Here is a 19,947-nt window from a genome sequence, read left to right on the forward strand (position 1 = left end):
GACCTGTCACACAGAGACTCTAACCACAGGCTGAGGCAGAACCTGGGGCTGCTGGGCCTGCCCGAGTTAAGGTAGGAACCCCAGGAAGGCCTGTGGGACTGCACTCAGTTTCCACCGGCCTCTAGTCCACAATAGAGAATTTAATAAGACACTCACTGGTACAAACACCTCTACCACTAGCCCCAAGTAATAAGCCGTGTCCCTGGTCACTGCCCTGCGTAAGCTAGCAACTCCTCCAGATGGACACGATGTTGGAGTCCGTCAGAGCAGTGAGGTAGGTAAAGGCTCCATTGGCCACCACTGTGTTTACCATGGTCTTGGTCACGGGTTGGCCCAGTGCTAGTGGCTGAGGCCACTTCAGGATCTGAGGGGGAAAAGAAGGCACTAGGCTCCTGCCTACCAAGCAGCAGCCCAAGGACACCAGGAAGGACCCGCAGGGTGCCCACCAGTACCTGTGTCGGGGCCTGCAGAGCTGTGGCCGGTGGAGGTGGGTGCTCCAGTAGGTGCTCAACATCGTAGATCCACACACTGCCTTCCTCATCCCCACACAGCACGAGGTGCTTGTCTGCCAGGACAAGTTGGGACCTAAGATGGGGCTGGGGTGGGGGTGGGGAGAGGGGGTACCCTCCGATGGGGTGGGCGGGCTCACCTGGACAGGTGCTGAGTGAGAAGTAAGCCAAATTGGTGGATGACCACTGCAGCCGGGCCAGGGCGACCACGGGCAGCACAGACTGGCTGCCCCGGCCCCGGCCCCGGCCTGCCCAGGTCTGGCTCCAGCTCCACAGGTAGATGATGCCCTCTCCACTCCCTTTGGAGGCTGTAGAGGAGGAGAGGAGATGGGAGCCCAGGCTGGCGGTCACCACAACCTCCCTGCTCCCCGATAGGTACCTCAGCACCCCCTTACAGCAAAGTCCCAGCCCAGGCTGTCCCAGCTGGGCTCACTCACCCACAACATCGTCATTCACAAATGCCAGCCCGTCCACTCTCTGTCCCGACATCTCCGAGTCCTCAGAGAAGACGAAGTCCACTTCACACACCCTGCAGAACACATGACCCTTACCCATGCAGACAGCCACGGGCTCACCAGGAGCTGCCTAGTCCCTGGACAGAGCTTGAGCTCTGTCCTGAGGGGGAGCCACCTGCTGGGGGTGTGAGTCACAGGCTTGTCTTCCAGGACTGCAGGCCAGAAGTGGCCCCTCCCCCACTTAAGGACAGAACAGCTATGTAAAGGGAGGGGCTCCCTGGCAAGATGGCTCAGTAAGTGAATGACTGCTATGCACGCTTGGTGCCCGGATTTAACCTCCAGAGCCCAGGTAAAGGTGGAAAGAACACCAACTCCAGGAAGTCCTCTAACCTCCACACGTACCCCACCCATACACACACAATGGCAAAAAACAAAACCTGATCTGCATAGTGAGTTCCAGGCCATCCAGGGCTACACAGTGAGACCTTGTCTCAAAAATGCTGGGTCTGGTATCATCTGGTATCATCATGGGCATTCCATTACAGAGGCATCCTGGCATCTGCCCAGAGGGCAGACTCGGGCTAGGACACATCTGGATGGAGCAGGAGACCATAAGGCATCGGGGTGGGCAGAATCTGGAGTGGGGAGGTAGCCAAGATGTGACAGACGAGCAGGCAAACCTACGTCCACAAGCAGCTGGCTGCTGCCACATCTGCCACACATCTGCTGCCCCTATAAAAGCAGGTGTCTTGTCAGCACCCTGGGGCTGTTCCTTATGCTGAGACTGGCACTTATAAAGGCTAGGTAGGCCAGTGTACTTTAAGAGCTCGGGATGACGAGATGGCCCAGTGGGTAATGGTGCTTGCTGCCAAGCCTGGCGACACAAGTTCAATCCTAGGACCACATGGTGGAAGGAGTGACCCAGCTCCTGCATGCTGTGACGTGTGCACTGTGACACAAGTCAGTCAGTGCACAGAAAGGAAAGGATGCTAACGGGGACGGACCTGGGGGACAGGGAGTGGCCCTCAATTTCTGTGTTTTGTGAATGGTGCACACCTTTGATCCCAGCACTGGAGACAGAGGCAAGCAGATCTCAGTTTGAGGCTAGGCTGGTCTACAGAGCAAGTTCCAGGACAGCCAGGACTACACAGGGAAACCCTGTCACTATCCCCCTGCCCCCTACCCCCCCCCCAAAAAAAAGCTAAATAAGGACAAGATGGCTTGGGTTAGCAACACTGCACAAACCCTGTGACCAGCTGGGATACCTGGAACCCACATGAAGATGGAGATTATGCTAACTAGAGATTGCTCAAGTGAGGGGAGGCAGACCCCCCTTCAGGCTTCCCAGATTGCTGGCTCTGAATAAAGGGACACTTTTAATATTCAGATCCCATCTTTACTCATGGGCTTCTGAGACAGGCAGGGCAAACCAGATTCTGCTGGTACCACAGCCCACAACACTCGGTGCCCACTGCTTGGGGGCCTCACTCCTCAGTGCCGTTTTCATCTGCATTACACCAAGGTGGTCCAGCGCGCTCTCCTGGCTGCACACTGCTGTCCTCCAGCAACTTCAGGCTCTGCAGCGCAGTTCTGAGAATTCCTCTACCGGTCACCAGGCTGCACCGTCAGGACTCCTTACAAGTTACCCCTGGGGCTGTACTTGGTTTTCAGACAAGAGCTCATGTAGCCCAGACTAGCTCCAACTCTCAGAGCTGAAGATGACCTTGAACTGATGTTCTGATCCTCTCAAGAGCTAACAGGCATGCACCACTGCACCTGGTACGTGGTGCTGGCAGCTTCATGCATGCCCAGCACTACAGACTGAGCTACAGCCCCAGCCCTCACATTGACCGCCATGCCCCGAGGGCAGGAACCCTATGCTGAGCACTCAGGGCTTTCCACATGGGCAGATGAGCCACAACGGTTCATCATCAAAGCTGCTTCCCAAGGTACATCCTACCTTTATTCTCCACGAGCCCTGGGATATACCTCACTGTCCCTTCCTCACAGATGTGGACACCATGCTAGGGCAGGAGTCACACTGCGGAGATGCAGGACCAGGGCTCAGGCAGCTGTTTGCAATGTGGTGATTAAAGGTGAAGAGAACAGCCCCTGAACAGAGCCTCCAAGGCAGCCCAGGCAGAGGCGTGGTGTGCCCAGGGCCCACGTGAACCCGGCACACCCAAGCTTTGGGGCCCAGGCATCCCAGGCATCCTCACCTTTGCTTCTGGGGTTGGTCTAGCCGAATATCCCAACAGCTGCAGCCTCCCTCACAGCCAGCCAGCAGGAGGTCATCTGGGCAAGAGGCGACAGGGCAGAGCCGCAAGGGGGTGGAGCTGCAGCTGAGCATGAGGAGCTGGCTGCCAACGTGGGTATGGAAAACATGAGCTGTGGGCCACGACCATCGCCCTCAGCAGTCCGCCCCTCTCCGGGCCAGTCCACAGCCTCACCTAGCCTGGAACTTGTATTCTTGGTCGGGCACCCCAATGTCCCAGAGGATGATTCGTTTGTCATAAGAGGCAGCTGAGGAGGGATGAGGAAAGAGGTAGCCCTGAGAAGATTCCCACCCCCTTGTAGGATGAGTCTGTGGGTTGGGTCCCTCAACTAGCGAATCAGAGGCAGGAAGGGCAGACTGTGGCTAGGACAAGAACTCATGGACCACAATCCCCACAGTCCTGCCTGAACCTAGTGAGCACAGCATCATCCATCTTTGTAGCGTATCTGGGTACTTCTGCTGGGCTCATCATACCCAAGGGGCAGGATGATCTCCCCTGGTCCCACGCAGACAAACAGAAGAGCCCAAATTGCTAGGAAACTTCAAAGCCACATAGCATGCTGAAATGGATATCCTCATTGGCCAAGAAGCTAATTCACTTCTGACCAAGGTCATCTGTGCCCAGCATCCTGTGAGTCCTGTCGCCCCCAAAAGAGACACAGGCCACCAGGCCAGAGGTGAGGGTCTTACTGAAGAGGTGGGTCTCGTGGGTTGAGCTGAAGCAGAGGGTGGCAATGGCCTTCTTATGGGCCCGGATGACGCTGCAGCAGAAGCCCGCTCGCACGTGGAGCAGCCGGACCATGCCCCGCAGGCCCGCAGCTGCCAGCATGTTCCAGCGCTTCTTGTGGCCTGCCTGGGTGACCACCGTCAGGGCTGTCCAGGCCACTGAGAAGAACTCCTGCCCAGGGTGGAAGGAAATGGTCGTGAGCAGGGAACCAGTGGCAGCCTGCTCACGGGGCTGGCCTGGAGCAGTGAGGCACAGCGAGAGAAAAGCTCCCAGAGGACTGTGGGGGCTGAGGAGCTGGGGGAAGGGCACAGAGGCAGAGCACTCTTAGTGGGCCTGAGACCCTGGGTTCCATCCCCACCGAAGTAATTAAATCACAGGAAACAGCTTATCCCGGACCTCCAAGCTCAGGGCTCTTGTCCCAGGACCCAACAGTCTTCAAGAAGAGGGCCCTGGCACTCACCTCGCCTGGTACCTTGTATTTATGGAGTACGATGCCCGTCTGGCAGTCTATCACACAAACAGCCTCTCCACCACATGTGGCCACAGTCTGGGACGTGGCCCCTGAGTGCCCTGTTTTATGGTATCAGCCACATAAACATCTTTTCTGTAAGTTTTCCCCTATAGTCCCTCTTCCTAGCCTCCAGGACACTTATTACTATTATTATTATTTGCGCTACAGGGGAAAGAACCAGGACCTCACGTGACAGGCAAGCACTGTACCACTATACTACATGCATGGCCTTTTTACCTTAAAAAAAAAAAAAAAAAAGTGGTTATGTACCTGTTTCATATGGGGGTGTGTGCACTTAAGTGCAGGTGCCCACAAAGGCCGGAAGAGGGCAGCAAATTCCCTGGAGCTGGTGTTACTGGCAGTTGTGAGCAGCCCATGGTAGATGCTAGGAACCAAACTTCAGTCCTCTACAAGAGCAGCAAGCACTCTTAGCCAGGGAGTGTCTCTCTAGCCTTTTTTTTTTTTTTTTTAGACAGGGTTTCTCTGCATAGCCTTGGCTGTCCTGGAACTTGCTCTGTACACCAAGCTGGCCTTGAACTCACAAAGACCCTCCTGCCTGTCTCCAGAATGCTGGGATTAAAGGCTTGCGCCTACCGCCTACTTTCAGCCCTTTCTTTCTACCTAAGACCAATCTCATTGAATTTCCCAGGTATCTTTTCATCTCTGACTGCCACTGAGCACTGAGCAGCACTGTGTGACCCGAGCCTCCCACTGCCCCTCAGCCCCAGCACGCACCCTCCTCCCGGGCCGGCTCGAAGGCGCAGCACCACAGCTGGGTCTCCAGGTCCTTAGGGCTGTTATTTCTGCTGTGACACTGTAGGAAGTGCAGGGGCTCCAGGTGCAGGGCAGCCTGTGGGGACAGAGGTGGTCACAGCTGCCCCGGGGCCGGCTCCCTCTGGCACTCTCCCCCTGCCACGAGGGGAGCTTACCTGGCCTCCATCCAAGTCCACAGGTCTGCCCTCCGTCTGAGCCGGTGGGGAGGAACACACTCGCTTGGTGGAAGGGAGGTCTAGTGGGAAATTGTCTGGCCGTTTTGAGGCCACCTTTCTGGCCTGTGGAAAGTAGGGACTTGTGTCCATGCCCCAGGGGCTTCCTCCCTTGGCTACAGGCTGAACTACACCCTCAAAAATATGGAAAGCAAGAACTGAGCCACTGTCATTGGGAGAACTTGGCCTGTGTTAGGGCTGGACACTTGAAATGTTCTCCAAGGACCCAAAGGTTAAAAAGCTGCGTCACCAGCCTATGGGGCTACTCAGGAGTACAGTGTAGGTGAAGGGACGTAGGTCACTGGGAGACATCCCTTTGAAAGGGACATTGGCTGCCATGAGATGCAGACATCCTTGATGTGTGAACTCACAATATGGACAGCCTTGGAGCCAAGCAACTATGGACTGAGCCCATAAACAAACTGCCCCTTCCTTCTTGTAAGCTGACTGCTTCCAGTATGCTGCCACAGCAAGGGAAGGCCGATGCAGATACCTGGGCATCACCTGAGTTCACGTAGAAGACCCTCTGTGTTCTAGCTCACAAAGGCCCGGGGCCCTCACAGCCGGGTGCAAATACACTCACCCTGAGCTTGGAGACAGCTGCGGCCTGTGGAGGCTCCTTTGGTACATCGGCTTCCAGTACCCTGGCCCCACCTGAGGCCACCAGTTTCTCGGCGATCATCCGCACCTGGATGGGGCCAGGCCTTCAGCTGAGCACAGTCTCAGTGCCCTTAGCCTCTCCCCTGACACCTGGTCACAGGGAGCCGGTGCCTCTCAGAGGAGGAAAAGAGCCTCCCTGGCACAAGGACTACCAATCCCTGACCCATCTCACTCCCCACTGTCCCCCAATCCATCAGAGCCAGGGACTTCTCCAGGACAACCGAGAGCCAGGGAAGCCACCAACCCCCAGCACGGTGTCCCCTCGCCAGTGACATACCCGCCACTGGGTGAACTCGCTGAGAGACTCAGGGCCATAATGCACATCCCTGACGGCAGACTTCACGAAGTCAGCTTGGAATTTGTCAGCTTCCTCTTCCGGGCTCACGGTGGCCATGAACTTCTCCCAGTGAGCTGTGACCTGGCATAAGAGGGACCAGATCCAGGCCGGCCCAGCCTGGGTCTCCTGGCCATACACATACCTCCACCTATCTCCTTCTGAGCACAAGGTGTGTTGGCTATCCTAGCTTCTGGAAGCTTCTGCAGGCACAGTCTCTTACTCTCTACTCGCATAACCTAAGTCACATGAATTGAAATCAGCCTGGTTCAGCTGGGCAGAGTGGGAGTCCCAACACTTGGGAGGCGGAGGCAGAAGAGTCCTAGGCCATCTGGGCTATGCAGCAAGACCCTGTCTTAAAAAACCAGCTCACTGCAAAGTTCTAGCCTCCCTGCTGTGCACCTCGGAGACAGGGCCTCCAAACACAGGAAGCAACAGATCCAAACTCAACACACCAGACTTGAGGCTTTCAGGGTAAGACCTCTGTTACACACCCCCGAAAATCCACTTCTGTCCCCCCTCAATACCCTGCGGACGTGACCAAGGACCCCCCTTCCATCCACTTCTCATCGTCCTCACCCTGTTGGTCAGCTCCCGATTTAGGTTCTCCACCTGTGAGCAGGTGGAGGCCGCATCCTTGCCATTGATCTTGCGTAGCTTGGGCAGGAGAAAGGAGACTTTCAGGTTGTCGTTGACCTAAAGGATGGAGGAATAAGTGAAAGCCAGGAGTAGTGGCCCATGCCTGTAATCCCAGTATTCAGGGTGAGTATGGGAGGGATGTTTCAAGTTTGATGCCAGCCTGGAATACACAGAGGTGGAGACTGGTCTGGGATACAAAGCAAAACTTTGTCTCCGACTAGCAAAACAACAAACACCCAAACAGAGTGAGTACATAGCCCAGATGAGAGACTGCTTTCATAGCATGCATAAAGCCGTGAGTTTGACCCCCAGTACTGCATAAACCAGGCCTGGTGGAGCATGGCCAAAACTCAGGAAGTCAGAGGCAGGAGAATCAGAAGCTCAAGGCTATCCTTGGCTACACAGTTAGTTTGAAACCAGCCTGGGCTACATGAGACCCCATCTCAAACAAGACAAAACCCAAAAGAAATAGCGAAGCCTGAGTCTGCCCCATGGAGCTGGGCGGACCTCCCTCTCACCGTCAGGAAGGGGTTGCCTTCCAGGCTGAGCTCCTCGAGGTCCAGAAACTGGTGCAAGGCAGTGATGTCTCCCAGCTGGTTGTTGGCACAGTGAAGGACGCGCAGATGTGACAGGCCCAGGTTGGCAGGCAGCGTCTCCAGCAGGTTGTTGGAGAGGTCAAGTTCCTTCAGCTGCTTCAGGCGCCCCAGGAGATTGGGGTCCAAGTGCTCTGACCGCAGCTCCAGCCCCGAGAGACTGTGGTGAGGGCAGAGGTCAAGAAAGCTCAGGAGGCCGGGCAGACCCTTTCACTAGCCCCCATCTGCCCCAGAGGGGTTTGCACCCAGCAGTTTCTTATGGTGAAGAGTAAGCATGGGCTTTGGCTAGCCTGGAACTCACTACGTAGAGTAGGCTGGCCTCAAAACTCAAGAGATCCAATCCACAGCTCACTGTGTAGTCCAGGAAAGCCTTGAACTTACTCTCCTGTCTCTTATCTCCAAGTGTTGGGATGACAGGCGTGTGCCACCACTCGGGAGCAGATCAGGTGGTGACAGGGATGGAACCCTATGGAGACTCCAGCTTTGTGCATGTCGGACAAGCACCTTACGAACTGAACTACATCTGCAGCTCTAGCCTCCCCCATTTTTAAAATTACATTTTTATTTATTATAGTGTGTCTGTGCATGTGCGGTGTGTATGGTGTGTGTGTATGGATGGCCACAGTCCAAGGTGTGGGTAAGGTCGGATCTAGGGAACTGGTTCTCTCCTTCAACCGTCTGGATCCAAGAGATTGAACTCAGGCATGGTGACAGGCACCATTACCTGAGGGGCCATTTCTCTGGCCCGACTTCCCTCCTTTGAAGAATCTTTTGTTACTGGGCATGGTAGTGCACACCTTTAATCCCAGCACTTGGGAGGCAGAGGCAGATGGATGGCTGTGAGTTTGAGGCCAGCCTGGTTTACAAAGCGAGTTCCAGGACAACCAGGGCTGTTACACAGAGGGACCCCGTCTCGAAAAACCAAAAAAAAAAATTTTCTTTTTGAGACAGGGTCCTGTAGCTCTGGCTAGCTTCCAACGCCCGACGTTTGTCTTGCGACCGGTCCTCGAGAGTGCTAGATCTCCTAACGACTTTAGAACCTAAGCCTCCAAGTTCCCTCTTGAATGCTTTTCCTCGTTCCTGCAGGCTCCTTCCGTGCTCCCCGGACTTCCTCAACATCCAGTGAGTGCTCTACAGTCTATCCACCCTCCGCTGGGCTAAGGGAGCCCGATCCAGGTCCACCTGACTCCTGCCGTATCTCCCGCATCATCTCCGTTAGGCGCGAGATACACAGGCTCGAGCGGGGCCCGATCCCCGCTAACAGTCACCTGGACAGGCGGGGACGGGGAGGGGTCTGAGCCATGGACCCCGCCCACCAGGCGACCCGGGAAGGGAAAGGACCCTGCAGGACCCCGGGCCCGGGATCCGCTTCAACCCCGCCAGCCCTTACTCCAGACTCCGGATCTTCCCCAGACTGTTGGTCTTGGGTCGCCCGCGTTGAAAGAGCAGCCGCTGAGTGAGGGGAGCCATGGGTGTCCGAGGGCTCAGCCGAACCCGCGCCTCCACGAAGTCCGGTCACTAACGCCCGCCCGCAGCCGCGGAGCCCAGGAGATGGCGCACAGCAAATCCTTTTAGAGTCCGTGGCGACCGGAAGGAAGCACAACGCCTGCCGCGCGCCCGGCCTCCTGCCTCTGCGTGCGGGGACTACAACTCCCAGCGGCCCCCGTGCCTCGCGCCTGCGCTCTGGCTGCTTGGAAGGCGCTATGGCGGCTACCGCGGCCGCGGCTGCGGCGGCTGAAGCCACTCATTTGCAGGTTTGCGGCTGCAAGGGCATCCGGACCTGTCTTATTTGCGAGAGACAGCGCCACGGGTCCCCGCCTTGGCAGGTCTCCCTTCAGGTACGAGAGGGAAAAAGAGTCAAACCCAGAAAATCTATCCCTCTTAGTGGGAAACTGAGGCCCAAGCTTGCCTGTGAAAGGGGCGGGGATCAGAGCATCGCGGTAGGGGAGTTGCATGGAGCGCTCATAGCTTTGTTATTCACAGTGATCAAGAGGCGGACGGTCCCTAAAGTGCCATCTGAAAATGAATGGTTGAGCAGGAGTGCTGTTGCAGGTCGGGATTCCTGCATTTGAAATGCAAAGAGGCGGGAGACTCAGAAGTTTGTAGCCAATCTCGGCCACACAGCAAGTTTGAGGAGTGGTCTTGGAAGTAGGGAAGCGGCTATGACACATCACCTCTGTGACTTTAAGAGGGGAGTGATGACAAACTTGGACTTAGTACTTGGGATGGGTGTGTTCTGGTTTTTTTTTTGTTTTTTTTTTTGTTTGTTTGTTTTGGTTTTGTTTTTGTTTTTGTTTTCCATTTTCGAGACAGGTTTTCTCTGTGTAGCTTTTGGAGCCTGTCCTGGATGTCCCAGGCCGGCCTCGAACTCACAGAGATCCGCCTGCCTCTGCCTCCCGAGTGCTGGGATTAAAGGCGTGTGCCACCACTGCCCGGCCCTGAAGGGTTTTAAAAGAACTCCTTTAAATTCAAGTTTTAGAAGGATTCTTGAGCAAGGAAGCTGTAAAGCCAATGGAGGAGTCTCTCTGTTGGTGCTAACATGCCCAACATCTTGTGAAAAATGGTGTGGAATGCCTTACGAGTAGACTGATCACATGATCCAGCGTGTACCTGGGTTTATGTGCAAAAGATAGGTTTTTTTTTAGTTTCTTTCTTTGGTTAGAGGTCCAGGTGCCCTCCACCCCCTTCCAAATGCTTAGATTACAGGCAAGTGTCACCATGTCTGGCTCATAGCGGTATTCACAGCGACCAAAGGGTGGACGCTACCTAAGTGGGTTTTTTTGTTTGTTTGTTTGTTTCTTGTTTGTTTGTTTGTTTGTTTTTTTCTTCAAGACAGTGTTCCACTGTGTAGTTTTGATGCCTATCCTGGATCTCACTCTGTAGACCAGGCTGGCCTCGAACTCACAGAGATCTGCCCGGCTCTGCCTCCCAAGTGCTAGAATTAAAGGAGTGTGTCACCACGGCCGTCAGACCCAAGTGTTTATTAACTGGTGACTTGAAAAGTGGGCAGTGTGGTGCTGGCCTGTGATCTCAGAACTGGGGAGCTGGCAGCTAGAAGCAGGAGGCTTGGGAGTTCAAAGATAACTGCAGCTACATAGCAAGTTTAAAACCAGACTAAGCCGGGCGGTGGTGGCGCACGCCTTTAGTCCCAGCACTCGGGAGGCAGAGCCAGGCGGATCTCTGTGAGTTCGAGGCCAGCCTGGACTACCAAGTGAGTTCCAGGAAAGGCGCAAAGCTACACAGAGAAACCCTGTCTCAAAAAACCAAAAAAAAAAAAAAACCAGACTAAGCTAAGTAGGACCGTGTCTCAAAGAACAAAGGAAAGACAGAGACACACAATAAACTGATGAATGAATTTAAAAAAAAAAATGGGATATCTATACAGTAGGTTATTTTATAACATTAGAAAGGAAGGAAATTCTGACATAATTACACATGGATTAACCTTGAGGATATGATGCTAAATGAAAGAAGTTAATCACTGGCTGGGGGTGTGGCTCAGTGGTAGAGCACCTGCCTAGAATCCCCCAGTGAGGGGCTGGGGTATGGCTCAGTGGTAGAACACCTGCCTAGAATCCTCCAGTGAGGGGCTGGGAGTGTGGCTCAGTGGTAGAGTACCTGCCTAGAATCCCCTAGTGAGGAACAGGAGAGATAGCTCAACAGTTAAGAACACATTCTGCTCTTGCAGAGGACCAGAGTTTGGCTCCCAGCACCCAAATCAGGTGGATCACAACCACCTTTATAACTCTAGCTCCAAAGGGATCTGGAGTTCTCTTCTGGCCTCTAAGGGCACTTGCATTCACATGTACATTGCCACACACAAATGCATGCATAAAAACGTAATTTGGAAAAGAAGATGAACGTGAAGGATGCCCCAGTGAAGGAGCTTGGGATGTGGCTCAGTGGTAGGATTCCGGACATCTCTCCAAGTGGCTTCAGTCCCAACAAGAGCGTTGGCACCCGAGGTCAGAAGATCCTGGTGGCCTAAGGCATGTGTGGGTATTGTGGCTCTTTGGTGGTTCCAGATGCTTCTGTTTGGGGTATGTGTGCACAGGTACATGTGTGCACATGGAGGCCAGAGAACCACCTCAACGCCCAACTTGTTGTTTTTTTAATAATTTATTTTATTTTATGTGCTTCAGTGTTTTGTCTGAACGCGTGCCCGTGTAAAGGTGTCGACTCCCCCGGAACTGGAGTTACAAATGGTTGTGAGCTGACATGTGGGTGCTGGGCATTGAACCTGGGTCCTCTGGAAGAGCAGCCAGTGCTCTTAACCGCTGAGCCATCTCTCCAGCCCCCCCAACTTGTTTTTTGAGACAGGGTCTCTGACTAGCCTAGAACTTGCCAAGTAGGCCAGACTAGCTTGTCCTTGATCTCATCTCTGCCTCTCCCCCCCACCCCACCCCTCTGGGATTGCAAGTGTGCATGACCACACCTAGCTTTTTTCACGTGGGTTTTGGGGGGAATCAAACTCGGGTCCTTGTGCTTGCAAAGTAAGCCCTTCACCCCCTGACCCATCACACCATCCCGTCTCTGTCTTTTACAGAAAAAATACTGTTTCCGTTACTGCCCGGACACAGGCTGGGCCATGGGGCCCAAGGACTCTGACTTGGAGGGTTGGGCCTTCCCCTTCCCGGGAGTGACATTGATAACGGACTTTGTGACCCCGGAGGAAGAGGCTGCGATGGTGCATCTGATGGACAGTGATCCATGGAAGCTCTCTCAGTCCGGACGAAGGAAACAGGTATGGTGGCCCTAGCCGGACCCAGGGGACAGTCCCTTTGCCAGGGGCCCCTGGCTATCTCGTAGCCACACCCTAGGGATCTTTCGTTGTTCGTATGTTAAATGTTCTTTTAATAAAAAACCCAGAGCCAGATGTTGGGGTAAAAGCTGAAAGATCAGGGAAGCAGAGCAGGCCACGGCCACCACCTATCACCTCACCAACTCCACGAATCCTCTGACTGAAAGCCTCTGAGTCCTCACCCGAAAGGGTCTCCGCTGAACTGCTCTAGTTCCTGTGTCCTTATATACCTTTCTCCGCCCTGCTGTCACTTCCTGGGATTAGAGGTGTGTGCCACCACTGCCTGGCTGTTTCCAGTGTGGCCTTGAACTCACAGAGATCCAGATGAAACTCTGCCTCCCGAGTGATAGGATTAAGGGTGTGTGCCACCACGGTCTGGCCTCTATGTCTAATCTAGTGGCTGGCTCTGTCCTCTGATTCCCAGGTAAGCTTTATTAGAGTATACAATATATCACCTGTCTCCTCGCATCCCTTATCCCCTCACCCTTCTGTGTCAGGTCTCCTGATAGGCCCTTAAGGGCCGGGTACCCCTCCTCCTGTTCTTCCCCTTCCTCACTAGCTCCCCCTCACCCAACTTCCACAATTTAGTCAGTTCCTCAAGCAGCTTCAAAGGCACCCTGCACCCTTTGTTCCTGGCATCCGTGTTTGGTTAGAGCGCCGGCCGGCGAGGGCAGCCACCTGGAGGTCCCTTCAAGTTTCTCCCTGTGCTGGGACCACCCCAGGCGCCCACTCTGCCCCCGACCCTCAGGACAGACTGTATGGCTTCCAGCTTCCGTGGGGACCTTGAACCCTACCTGTCCTTCTCCCTCCAAGAGGCCCCTCCCCCAACACGGTCCCCTAGAGCCCAAGCGGGTCCTAAACTTGCTGTGTAGGTGAACTTCTGATCCCCCTGCCTCCACTTACAATGCTGGGATTGTAGGCACTGCTACACTGGCTTTTTTTTTTCTCTTTTCCTTCAAGTCAAGGTCTCACTCTGTAGCCCATCTGGCCTTGAACTCTGGACAGTTTTCCTGCCTGAGCTTCTGAGGTGCTGGAATTACATGCACGCACCAGCCACACCCTGGTTGTGGTTGGCATTTCTTACCACCCCCAACCCCCACCCCACCCCCGGATTTTAAGACAGGGTTTCTCTGTGTAGCTTTGGAACCTCTCCTGGAACTCGCTCTGTAGATCAGGCTGGCCTCGAACTCAGAGATCCACCTGCCTCTGCCTCCCAAGTGCTGGGATTAAAGGCCTGCGCCACCGCCGCCAGCCATGGTTGGCATTTCTTAAGCTGAGCCCCTTCTCTGTTCCTTCTTGTCTCCACTCCAGGACTATGGCCCGAAAGTCAATTTTCGGAAACAGAAGGTAAAGATGGCGGGCTTCCAGGGTCTCCCCAGCTTCAGCCAGAAGGTGGTCCAGAGAATGGGCCTCTACCCGGGGCTGGAGGACTTCCGGCCTGTGGAACAGTGTAATCTGGACTACAGCCCAGAGCGGGGCTCGGCCATCGACCCCCACCTGGATGACGCCTGGCTGTGGGGCGAGCGGCTGGTGAGCCTCAACCTCCTGTCGGCCACCGTGGTGTCCATGTCCCGGGAGGCCCCCGGCAGCCTGCTGCTCAGCTCGGCCCCCTCCATCGGACCGGATGCTTCGGAAGGCAGGTCTGTCCCCTGGCAGGAGGTGGAAGTGGCCATCTCGGTACCCTGCCGCTCCCTGCTGGTGCTCACAGGAGCCGCGCGGCACCAGTGGACACACGCCATCCACCGCAGACACATCCAGGCCCGGCGCGTCTGCGCCACCTTCAGAGAGCTGTCCAGCGAGTTCCTGCCTGGAGGGAAGCAGCAGGGACTGGGGCAGGAGCTGCTGCAGGCCGCACTGTCCTTCCAGGGAAGGCCCGTGTGAGCACATCCCTGGGCACAAGAGCTGGCGCTGGCCTGGCTGGAAACATGGCTCCAGCACGACCATCGGGGGAGCGAGCCCTGGGGTCTCTCCACAACTCATTAGATTCATTGGTTGCCTGTCCTGGAACTCACTCTGTAGCCCAGGCTGGCCTCGAACTCAGAGACATCTGCCTGCCTCTGCCTCCCAAGTGCAGGGATTAAAGGCGTGCGCCACCACCGCCTGGCCTAGACTGGCCTTGAGCTCCCTATATAGCCAAGGATGACTTTGAACTCCTGATCCTCCTGCCTCTACCTCCTGAATGCTGGGATTTGGCTCAGGTTTCTTTTTTAGGGACTGGGATGGAACCCAGGGCTTCCTGCTTGCTAAGCAAGTGCTCTACCAACTACTGACTCTGTTGGGGTCTTTGAGACAGGGTCTCATGTGGACCAGGTGGGCCTGGAACTCAGGATGCAGCTTGGCTTTGAACTCGCCATCCATCCTCCTTCCTCAGCCTCCCAAGTGCTGAGATGACAGCCCAGTGGCCAGGTTTTCTGAGGAGCCATGTGACCCCGGATGCCATGAACATCACGTACCCTGCCCGGAGCTGGTTCTGACGGGCCTGGATCTTGGCTACTCTTTGGGTTATTCAGTTTGTCATAGTTTGGAGGGATTCAGTCTTTAAAAAACCTTAGTATTTGGGAGAAGCAAGATGGTGGCTGAGTGGGTAAAGGCGCTTGTCACCAAGCCTGGCCGCCTGCTTCAGTCTTTGGAATCTCCATGGTGGAGGGAGGGAGCCGACTCCTGCAAGTTGTCCTCTCACCTCCACATACGCATTACCTCTCCGATAAAATTTATAATAAAGGAGAAAAAAGAAAACCCTGATCCCGTGTGAGACGGTTTTCTCCTTTCCCCAGCTCTGTGTGAAGGGGTTGTAGTTATATGTTTAAGACAGGGTCTCACTGTGTAGTCTTGGCTGGTTTGGAACTTTATAGACCAGGCTGGCCATGAACTCAGAGGTTCTTCTGCCTGTGTGTAAGTGCTGGAATTAAAGGTAGGCACCATTCCACCATGCCCAACCCTTTTTCCTTTTCCTTTTTTTTTTTTTTTTTTTTTTTATGATAAGCTTTGTAGCCCAGGCTAACCTCAAACCCTCAAATTTGACCATGCAGGTCCCAGGAATCAAACTTAATCTTTTTAATTACACTTATTTATTTGTTTATTTATAGGAGTAGGGCACATTGGGTGGCGGTGGTAGCACACACCTTTAATCCCAGCACTTGGGAGGCAGAGACAGGCAGATCTCGGAGTTCTTTTTTTTTTTTTTTTTTTTTTTTTTTTTTTTTTTTTTGGTTTTTCGAGACAGGGTTTCTCTGTGTAGCTTTGCGCCTTTCCTGGGACTCACTCTGTAGCCCAGGCTGGCCTCGAACTCACAGAGATCCGCCTGGCTCTGCCTCCCGAGTGCTGGGATTAAAGGCGTGCGCCACCACCGCCCGGCAGATCTCGGAGTTCTAAACCAGCCTAGTCTACAGAGTGAGTTCCAGGACAGCCAGGGCTGAACAGAAAAACCAAAAACTAAAAACCAAAAAAAAAAAAAAAGAAAGAAAGAAAGAAGAAGAAATTGCAGAGCAGGGCACACTCTTCTCAGCCATAGAACTTCTATGGAGGAGGGAAGACAGAAGGGCCAAGGTGGATGATGGGGGTGTGTGACTGGCCTACATGACAGCCCTCTATCCTGAGGCTTTGGAGACAGAACACACCGTCCTGCACCCCCAGGAAAGGGTCACAGTTAGCCCTGGGTTGGTTTGTTTTTATGATACCAAATTTTGGGGGGTTGTGTTTCTGTGAGTGCAGGTTGCTACATGTATGTGGGTATACCTGCATTAGCTGTATGTGTTATTTGGAGGCTAGAGGTCAACAATTCTGGTTCTTTATTACATTATTTTTTTTTCTGGTTTTTTGAGACAGGGTTTCTCTGTAGCTTTTCACCTTTCCTGGATCTTGCTCTGTAGACCAGGCTGGCCTCAAACTCACAGAGATCCGCCTGCCTCTGCCTCCCAAGTGCTGGAATCAAAGGCGTGCGCCACCACCACCCGGCTATTTTGGTTTTTTGAGACAGGGTTTCTGTGTAGTCCTGGCTGTCCTGGAGTTCACTTTGTAGACCAGGCTGACCTTGAACTTAGAGATCCACCTGCCTCTGCGTCCCAAGCACTGGGATTAGAGGTGTACACCACCACCATCCGGCTACATTCATTTATTTATCGTGGTGTGTGTGTATGTGGTATGCACAGGGTCAGAGGACTGTTTGAGGGAGTCAGTTTTCTCCTTTCCTTGTGTTGGTTCTGGGGCTTGAACTCGGGTTATTAACCTTGGCAGCAAAGACCTCCACCATCTGAGCCATCCGATAGCCCTACCATTGTTCAGGTACCACGCATTTTGTTTGTAAAACAGGGTCTCTCATTTGCCTGGAACTCTCCAGGTAGGCTGAGCTGGCCGGCATGAGCACAGGAACCCACCTGTTTCCTCGTCCCCAGCTCTGGGGTTCCACCCCCCACCCCCCAACCCCCACCCCACCCCACCCCGGTATCCAGCTTTGGGCTCTGGCAATTGAATGCAGGTCTTCATGCTTGTAGGCCAAGTTCTTTACTGACTGAGCTCAACTCCTAGCCTCTGTTTTAATTCTTATTTTTATTTTAGAAATTATCATATTTTATGTGTGTTTTTTGCATGCATATATTGTCTCTGTACCATATGTGTGCACGACCCACAGGGCCTAGAAGAGGGCATTGGATTCCCTGGACCTGGAGTTACAGAGTTTTGTGAGCCTCCTTGTGGGTGCTGGGAATCAAACCCTGGCTCCTCTGGAAGGGTAGCCAGTTCTCTTAACCATGGAGCCATCTCTTCAGTCCCAATAGCTCTGTTCTTTCTGATACCTCTGAGAACTAGCTGAGAGTTGGGGACTATCTAGGAAGTCTGTACCAGGGGCTTAGTCACCGGCCATGCCTGAAGAGAGCTTTGAAAAGGCCCTGTGAGAGGCAGCTTGGTTCCCTACCGATTCAGTGAGCCTAGGGCCCAACAGAGTGAACAGGCTTCCAGACTACCATGACTGCTGCCCCTGCATCCTCTGATACAGAGTATGATGAGGGCGCTGGGGTGTGACTCAGTGGTAGAGCACCTGCCTAGAATCCCCCAGTGAGGGGCTGGGGTGTGGCTCAGTGGTAGAACACCTGCCTAGAATCCCCCAGTGAGGGGCTGGGGTGTGGCTCAGTGGTAGAGCACCTGCCTAGAATCCCCCAGCGAGGGGCTGGGGTGTGGCTCAGTGGTAGAGCACCTGCCTAGAATCCCCCAGCAAGGGGCTGGGGTGTGGCTGAGCTATAAAAGATTGTTTGTCTTGTATGTGGTGGAGCCCTGAGGACGGAGGCTTGAATGAGTTATTACCCGTGTGGCCCCTCACTGCATATGTAACAAAACAGTTCTCCCCAGCCATGCCTGATGCCTAGTGGCTGGCTCTATCCTCTGATCCTCAGGCAAGTTTATTAGCATACACAATGTATCACCACAGCTAACTGCCAAGTTCCCAGTCAAGTCAGACACTATGTCTCAACCAAAGATAATATCCAAGGAGGCACCTGAAGTTAACCTCTGGCTTCCACAGCAGGTATATGTGCATGCACATGCGCGCGCGCGCGCACACACACACACACACACACACACACACACACACACACCCTGAAAAGAAAAAATCTTTCCTAGGAAGGACCTCTGTGTCTGGACAACTTCTCCAGACAGTGTCTTGTTGGTTGGTGACCCCAGTGGGTGACCTGGGTAGTGGCTCCAGAGCCATAGGGACCCAAGGGACCAACACCTCAGGGGCTCCTCTTCTAGAAGCCTGTGAAATCTAGCTGACCTTGTCCAGATGGGTTCTGGTAAGCTCAGCCACTCACATGGGGCCTGCCTCCCCCCCTCCCGCTTCAGAAAGGAAGCAAGGAAGAGGTACTGCTGCCAAGTTCTCTCAGGGGTCCAGTTGACAGGGACCTCACTCAATGTATGCCTGGGTCCCAGCAGCCCGCCTGCCCATCCTAGAAGGCCCCATGCTCACCCTGCCCCTGAGCATGCCCAGCAATAAAAGATGATTCATAGGCCGGGCGGTGGTGGCGCACACCTTTAATCATCCTAGCACTCGGGAGGCAGAGGCAGGTGGATCTCTGTGAGTTCAAAACCAGCCTGGTCTACAGAGCGATTTCTATGAAAGTCTCCAAAGCTACACAGAGAAACACTATCTTGGGGAGAAAAAAAAAAAGTGATGCACAGACTCCAGGTAACGAGCTCTCATGCCAGGACCGAGGGTCAGCGGTGTAGCAAGACACTGGGATGGACCTCCTGAACATACTTCTCAAAAGCACAGGGTTTTGGAAAGCTTTATCCATTTATTCAGTTCAATCCAGAGCAACTGCTAAAAAATCCCCGCACAGGACAGGTGTTAGCTACAGTGTCCTGCAGAGTGACACAGACTGAGTCTTGAGCCCTCTGGGCTCCCGTAGTTTGTTCTCAGTAGACCTTCCTGGAAGACACTAATCATGTCCTGCCTTTGAAGTTTCTTAACTAGAAACGCCTGAACTTGGAGACTTTGCGGTCAAGGGTACAGGGAGACGGTATGCCGTGTTGGGAAGGGTCATGGTGTGTCTGAGGACTCTGGTCCCTTGAGCACCAGGAAGGACTGCATCTTGGATAGATGAAATTAGGGCAAGCCCGTGCAGGCCCCAGGGGCCCACTGTGGTTCTAGCCACGTGACTGGTTAGAATGAGATTGGAAATCAGGTTATGCCTCCAGAAAGCCATCTTGCAGCCCTCAGCCTGCCTGCTGGCTTCTGCCCCTGTGCACAGTGAGGGTTTATCCTCCAACTCCTGACAAAGCTCCAGGACGGCCCTGCGACTCCTGCCCTCTGGGGACCCCATGGGCAGTCACCTCTGTTTACACACCGATGGCTGTCCCATGCTTTGGCGCTGGGAAGACTAAACACGGGGAGAGCCTGAGGAATTACAGGACTTACACAGAGCGTTAAGTGCCGGGCATTCCAAGAGCTGAGGCACTAAATGGTCTCAGAAAATGGGCAGAAAGAATGGACCCAATGACCAACAGGAACCCCCTCTTTTTATTTTGTATGTGTGTATATGTGGGTGCCTGCAGAGGCCAGAAGAGGGCACTGGATCCTCTGGAACTTGAGTTACAAGCAGTTGTGAGCTGCCCTATGTGCATGCTAGGAACTGAACTCTGGTCCTCTGCAAGAGCAGTAGGTGTTCCTAACCACTGAGCCATCTGCAGGCTCCCCTTTCTCCCTGCTCCCAACTTTTTGATATGGAGTCTGACCAGTCTAGGCGGGCCTTGAACTCCTGACCCTCCAGCCTTAACCTCTTGAATGCTGGGATTACAGATGTATCCTGCCATGTTTGGTTTATGTGGTTCAAGATCAAACCGGGGCTTCACGTATGCCAGGCAAACACTACAAACTGAGCTACATCCTCAGCCTTCAACACGGTGTTTCCAATGGTGCCCAGCAGTGGGAGATGCTCATTCCAAAAGACCATCTTGTCTTTTCCGTG

The 19,947-nt window shown here is 54.0% G+C and overlaps 2 protein-coding genes across 3 annotated transcripts; one reads left to right on the forward strand and one right to left on the reverse strand.

The window, feature by feature from the left end:
- Window positions 1-120: 120 nt before the first annotated feature.
- On the reverse strand, window positions 121-9,332 carry Lrwd1 (leucine rich repeats and WD repeat domain containing 1). 2 transcript variants are annotated; one of them, XM_059248786.1, is made up of 15 exons: window positions 9,080-9,332; window positions 7,615-7,849; window positions 7,037-7,153; window positions 6,401-6,541; window positions 6,047-6,151; window positions 5,407-5,529; window positions 5,213-5,327; window positions 4,427-4,536; window positions 3,930-4,137; window positions 3,415-3,487; window positions 3,184-3,324; window positions 947-1,038; window positions 650-817; window positions 453-565; window positions 121-364 (listed from the first exon to the last, which is right to left on the reverse strand). In XM_059248786.1, the coding sequence occupies exons 1-15, from the start codon at window positions 9,157-9,159 to the stop codon at window positions 224-226; spliced, it is 1,962 nt and encodes a 653-aa protein (XP_059104769.1). In that variant the 5' UTR covers window positions 9,160-9,332; the 3' UTR covers window positions 121-223. The 2 variants fall into 2 exon arrangements, with proteins under 2 accessions (XP_059104769.1, XP_059104770.1); XM_059248787.1 differs by lacking the exon at window positions 9,080-9,332 and adding an exon at window positions 8,872-8,888.
- On the forward strand, window positions 9,032-15,297 carry Alkbh4 (alkB homolog 4, lysine demethylase). The gene is made up of 3 exons (XM_059248789.1): window positions 9,032-9,527; window positions 12,236-12,433; window positions 13,802-15,297. The coding sequence occupies exons 1-3, from the start codon at window positions 9,393-9,395 to the stop codon at window positions 14,369-14,371; spliced, it is 903 nt and encodes a 300-aa protein (XP_059104772.1). The 5' UTR covers window positions 9,032-9,392; the 3' UTR covers window positions 14,372-15,297.
- Window positions 15,298-19,947: the final 4,650 nt, after the last annotated feature.

This window comes from Peromyscus eremicus, chromosome 23 (assembly GCF_949786415.1).
Source record: "Peromyscus eremicus chromosome 23, PerEre_H2_v1, whole genome shotgun sequence".
In the NCBI taxonomy this organism is placed as follows: Eukaryota; Metazoa; Chordata; class Mammalia; order Rodentia; family Cricetidae; genus Peromyscus; species Peromyscus eremicus.

Bases quoted from the DNA above. Each gene is read 5' to 3' on its own strand.
- Lrwd1 (XM_059248786.1), bottom strand. From the start codon at position 9,159: ATGGCTCCCCTCACTCAGCGGCTGCTCTTTCAACGCGGGCGACCCAAG. The intron at 4,537-5,212 runs GTGCGTGCTGGG...ACCATAAAACAG, and splicing joins CGAGCCGGCCCGGGAGGAGG to GGCACTCAGGGGCCACGTCC. The intron at 1,039-3,183 runs GTGAGGATGCCT...TGTGTTCTGCAG, and splicing joins GACCAACCCCAGAAGCAAAG to GGTGTGTGAAGTGGACTTCG.
- Alkbh4 (XM_059248789.1), top strand. From the start codon at position 9,393: ATGGCGGCTACCGCGGCCGCGGCTGCGGCGGCTGAAGCCACTCATTTG. The intron at 9,528-12,235 runs GTACGAGAGGGA...TGTCTTTTACAG, and splicing joins CTTGGCAGGTCTCCCTTCAG to AAAAAATACTGTTTCCGTTA. The intron at 12,434-13,801 runs GTATGGTGGCCC...TCTCCACTCCAG, and splicing joins AGTCCGGACGAAGGAAACAG to GACTATGGCCCGAAAGTCAA.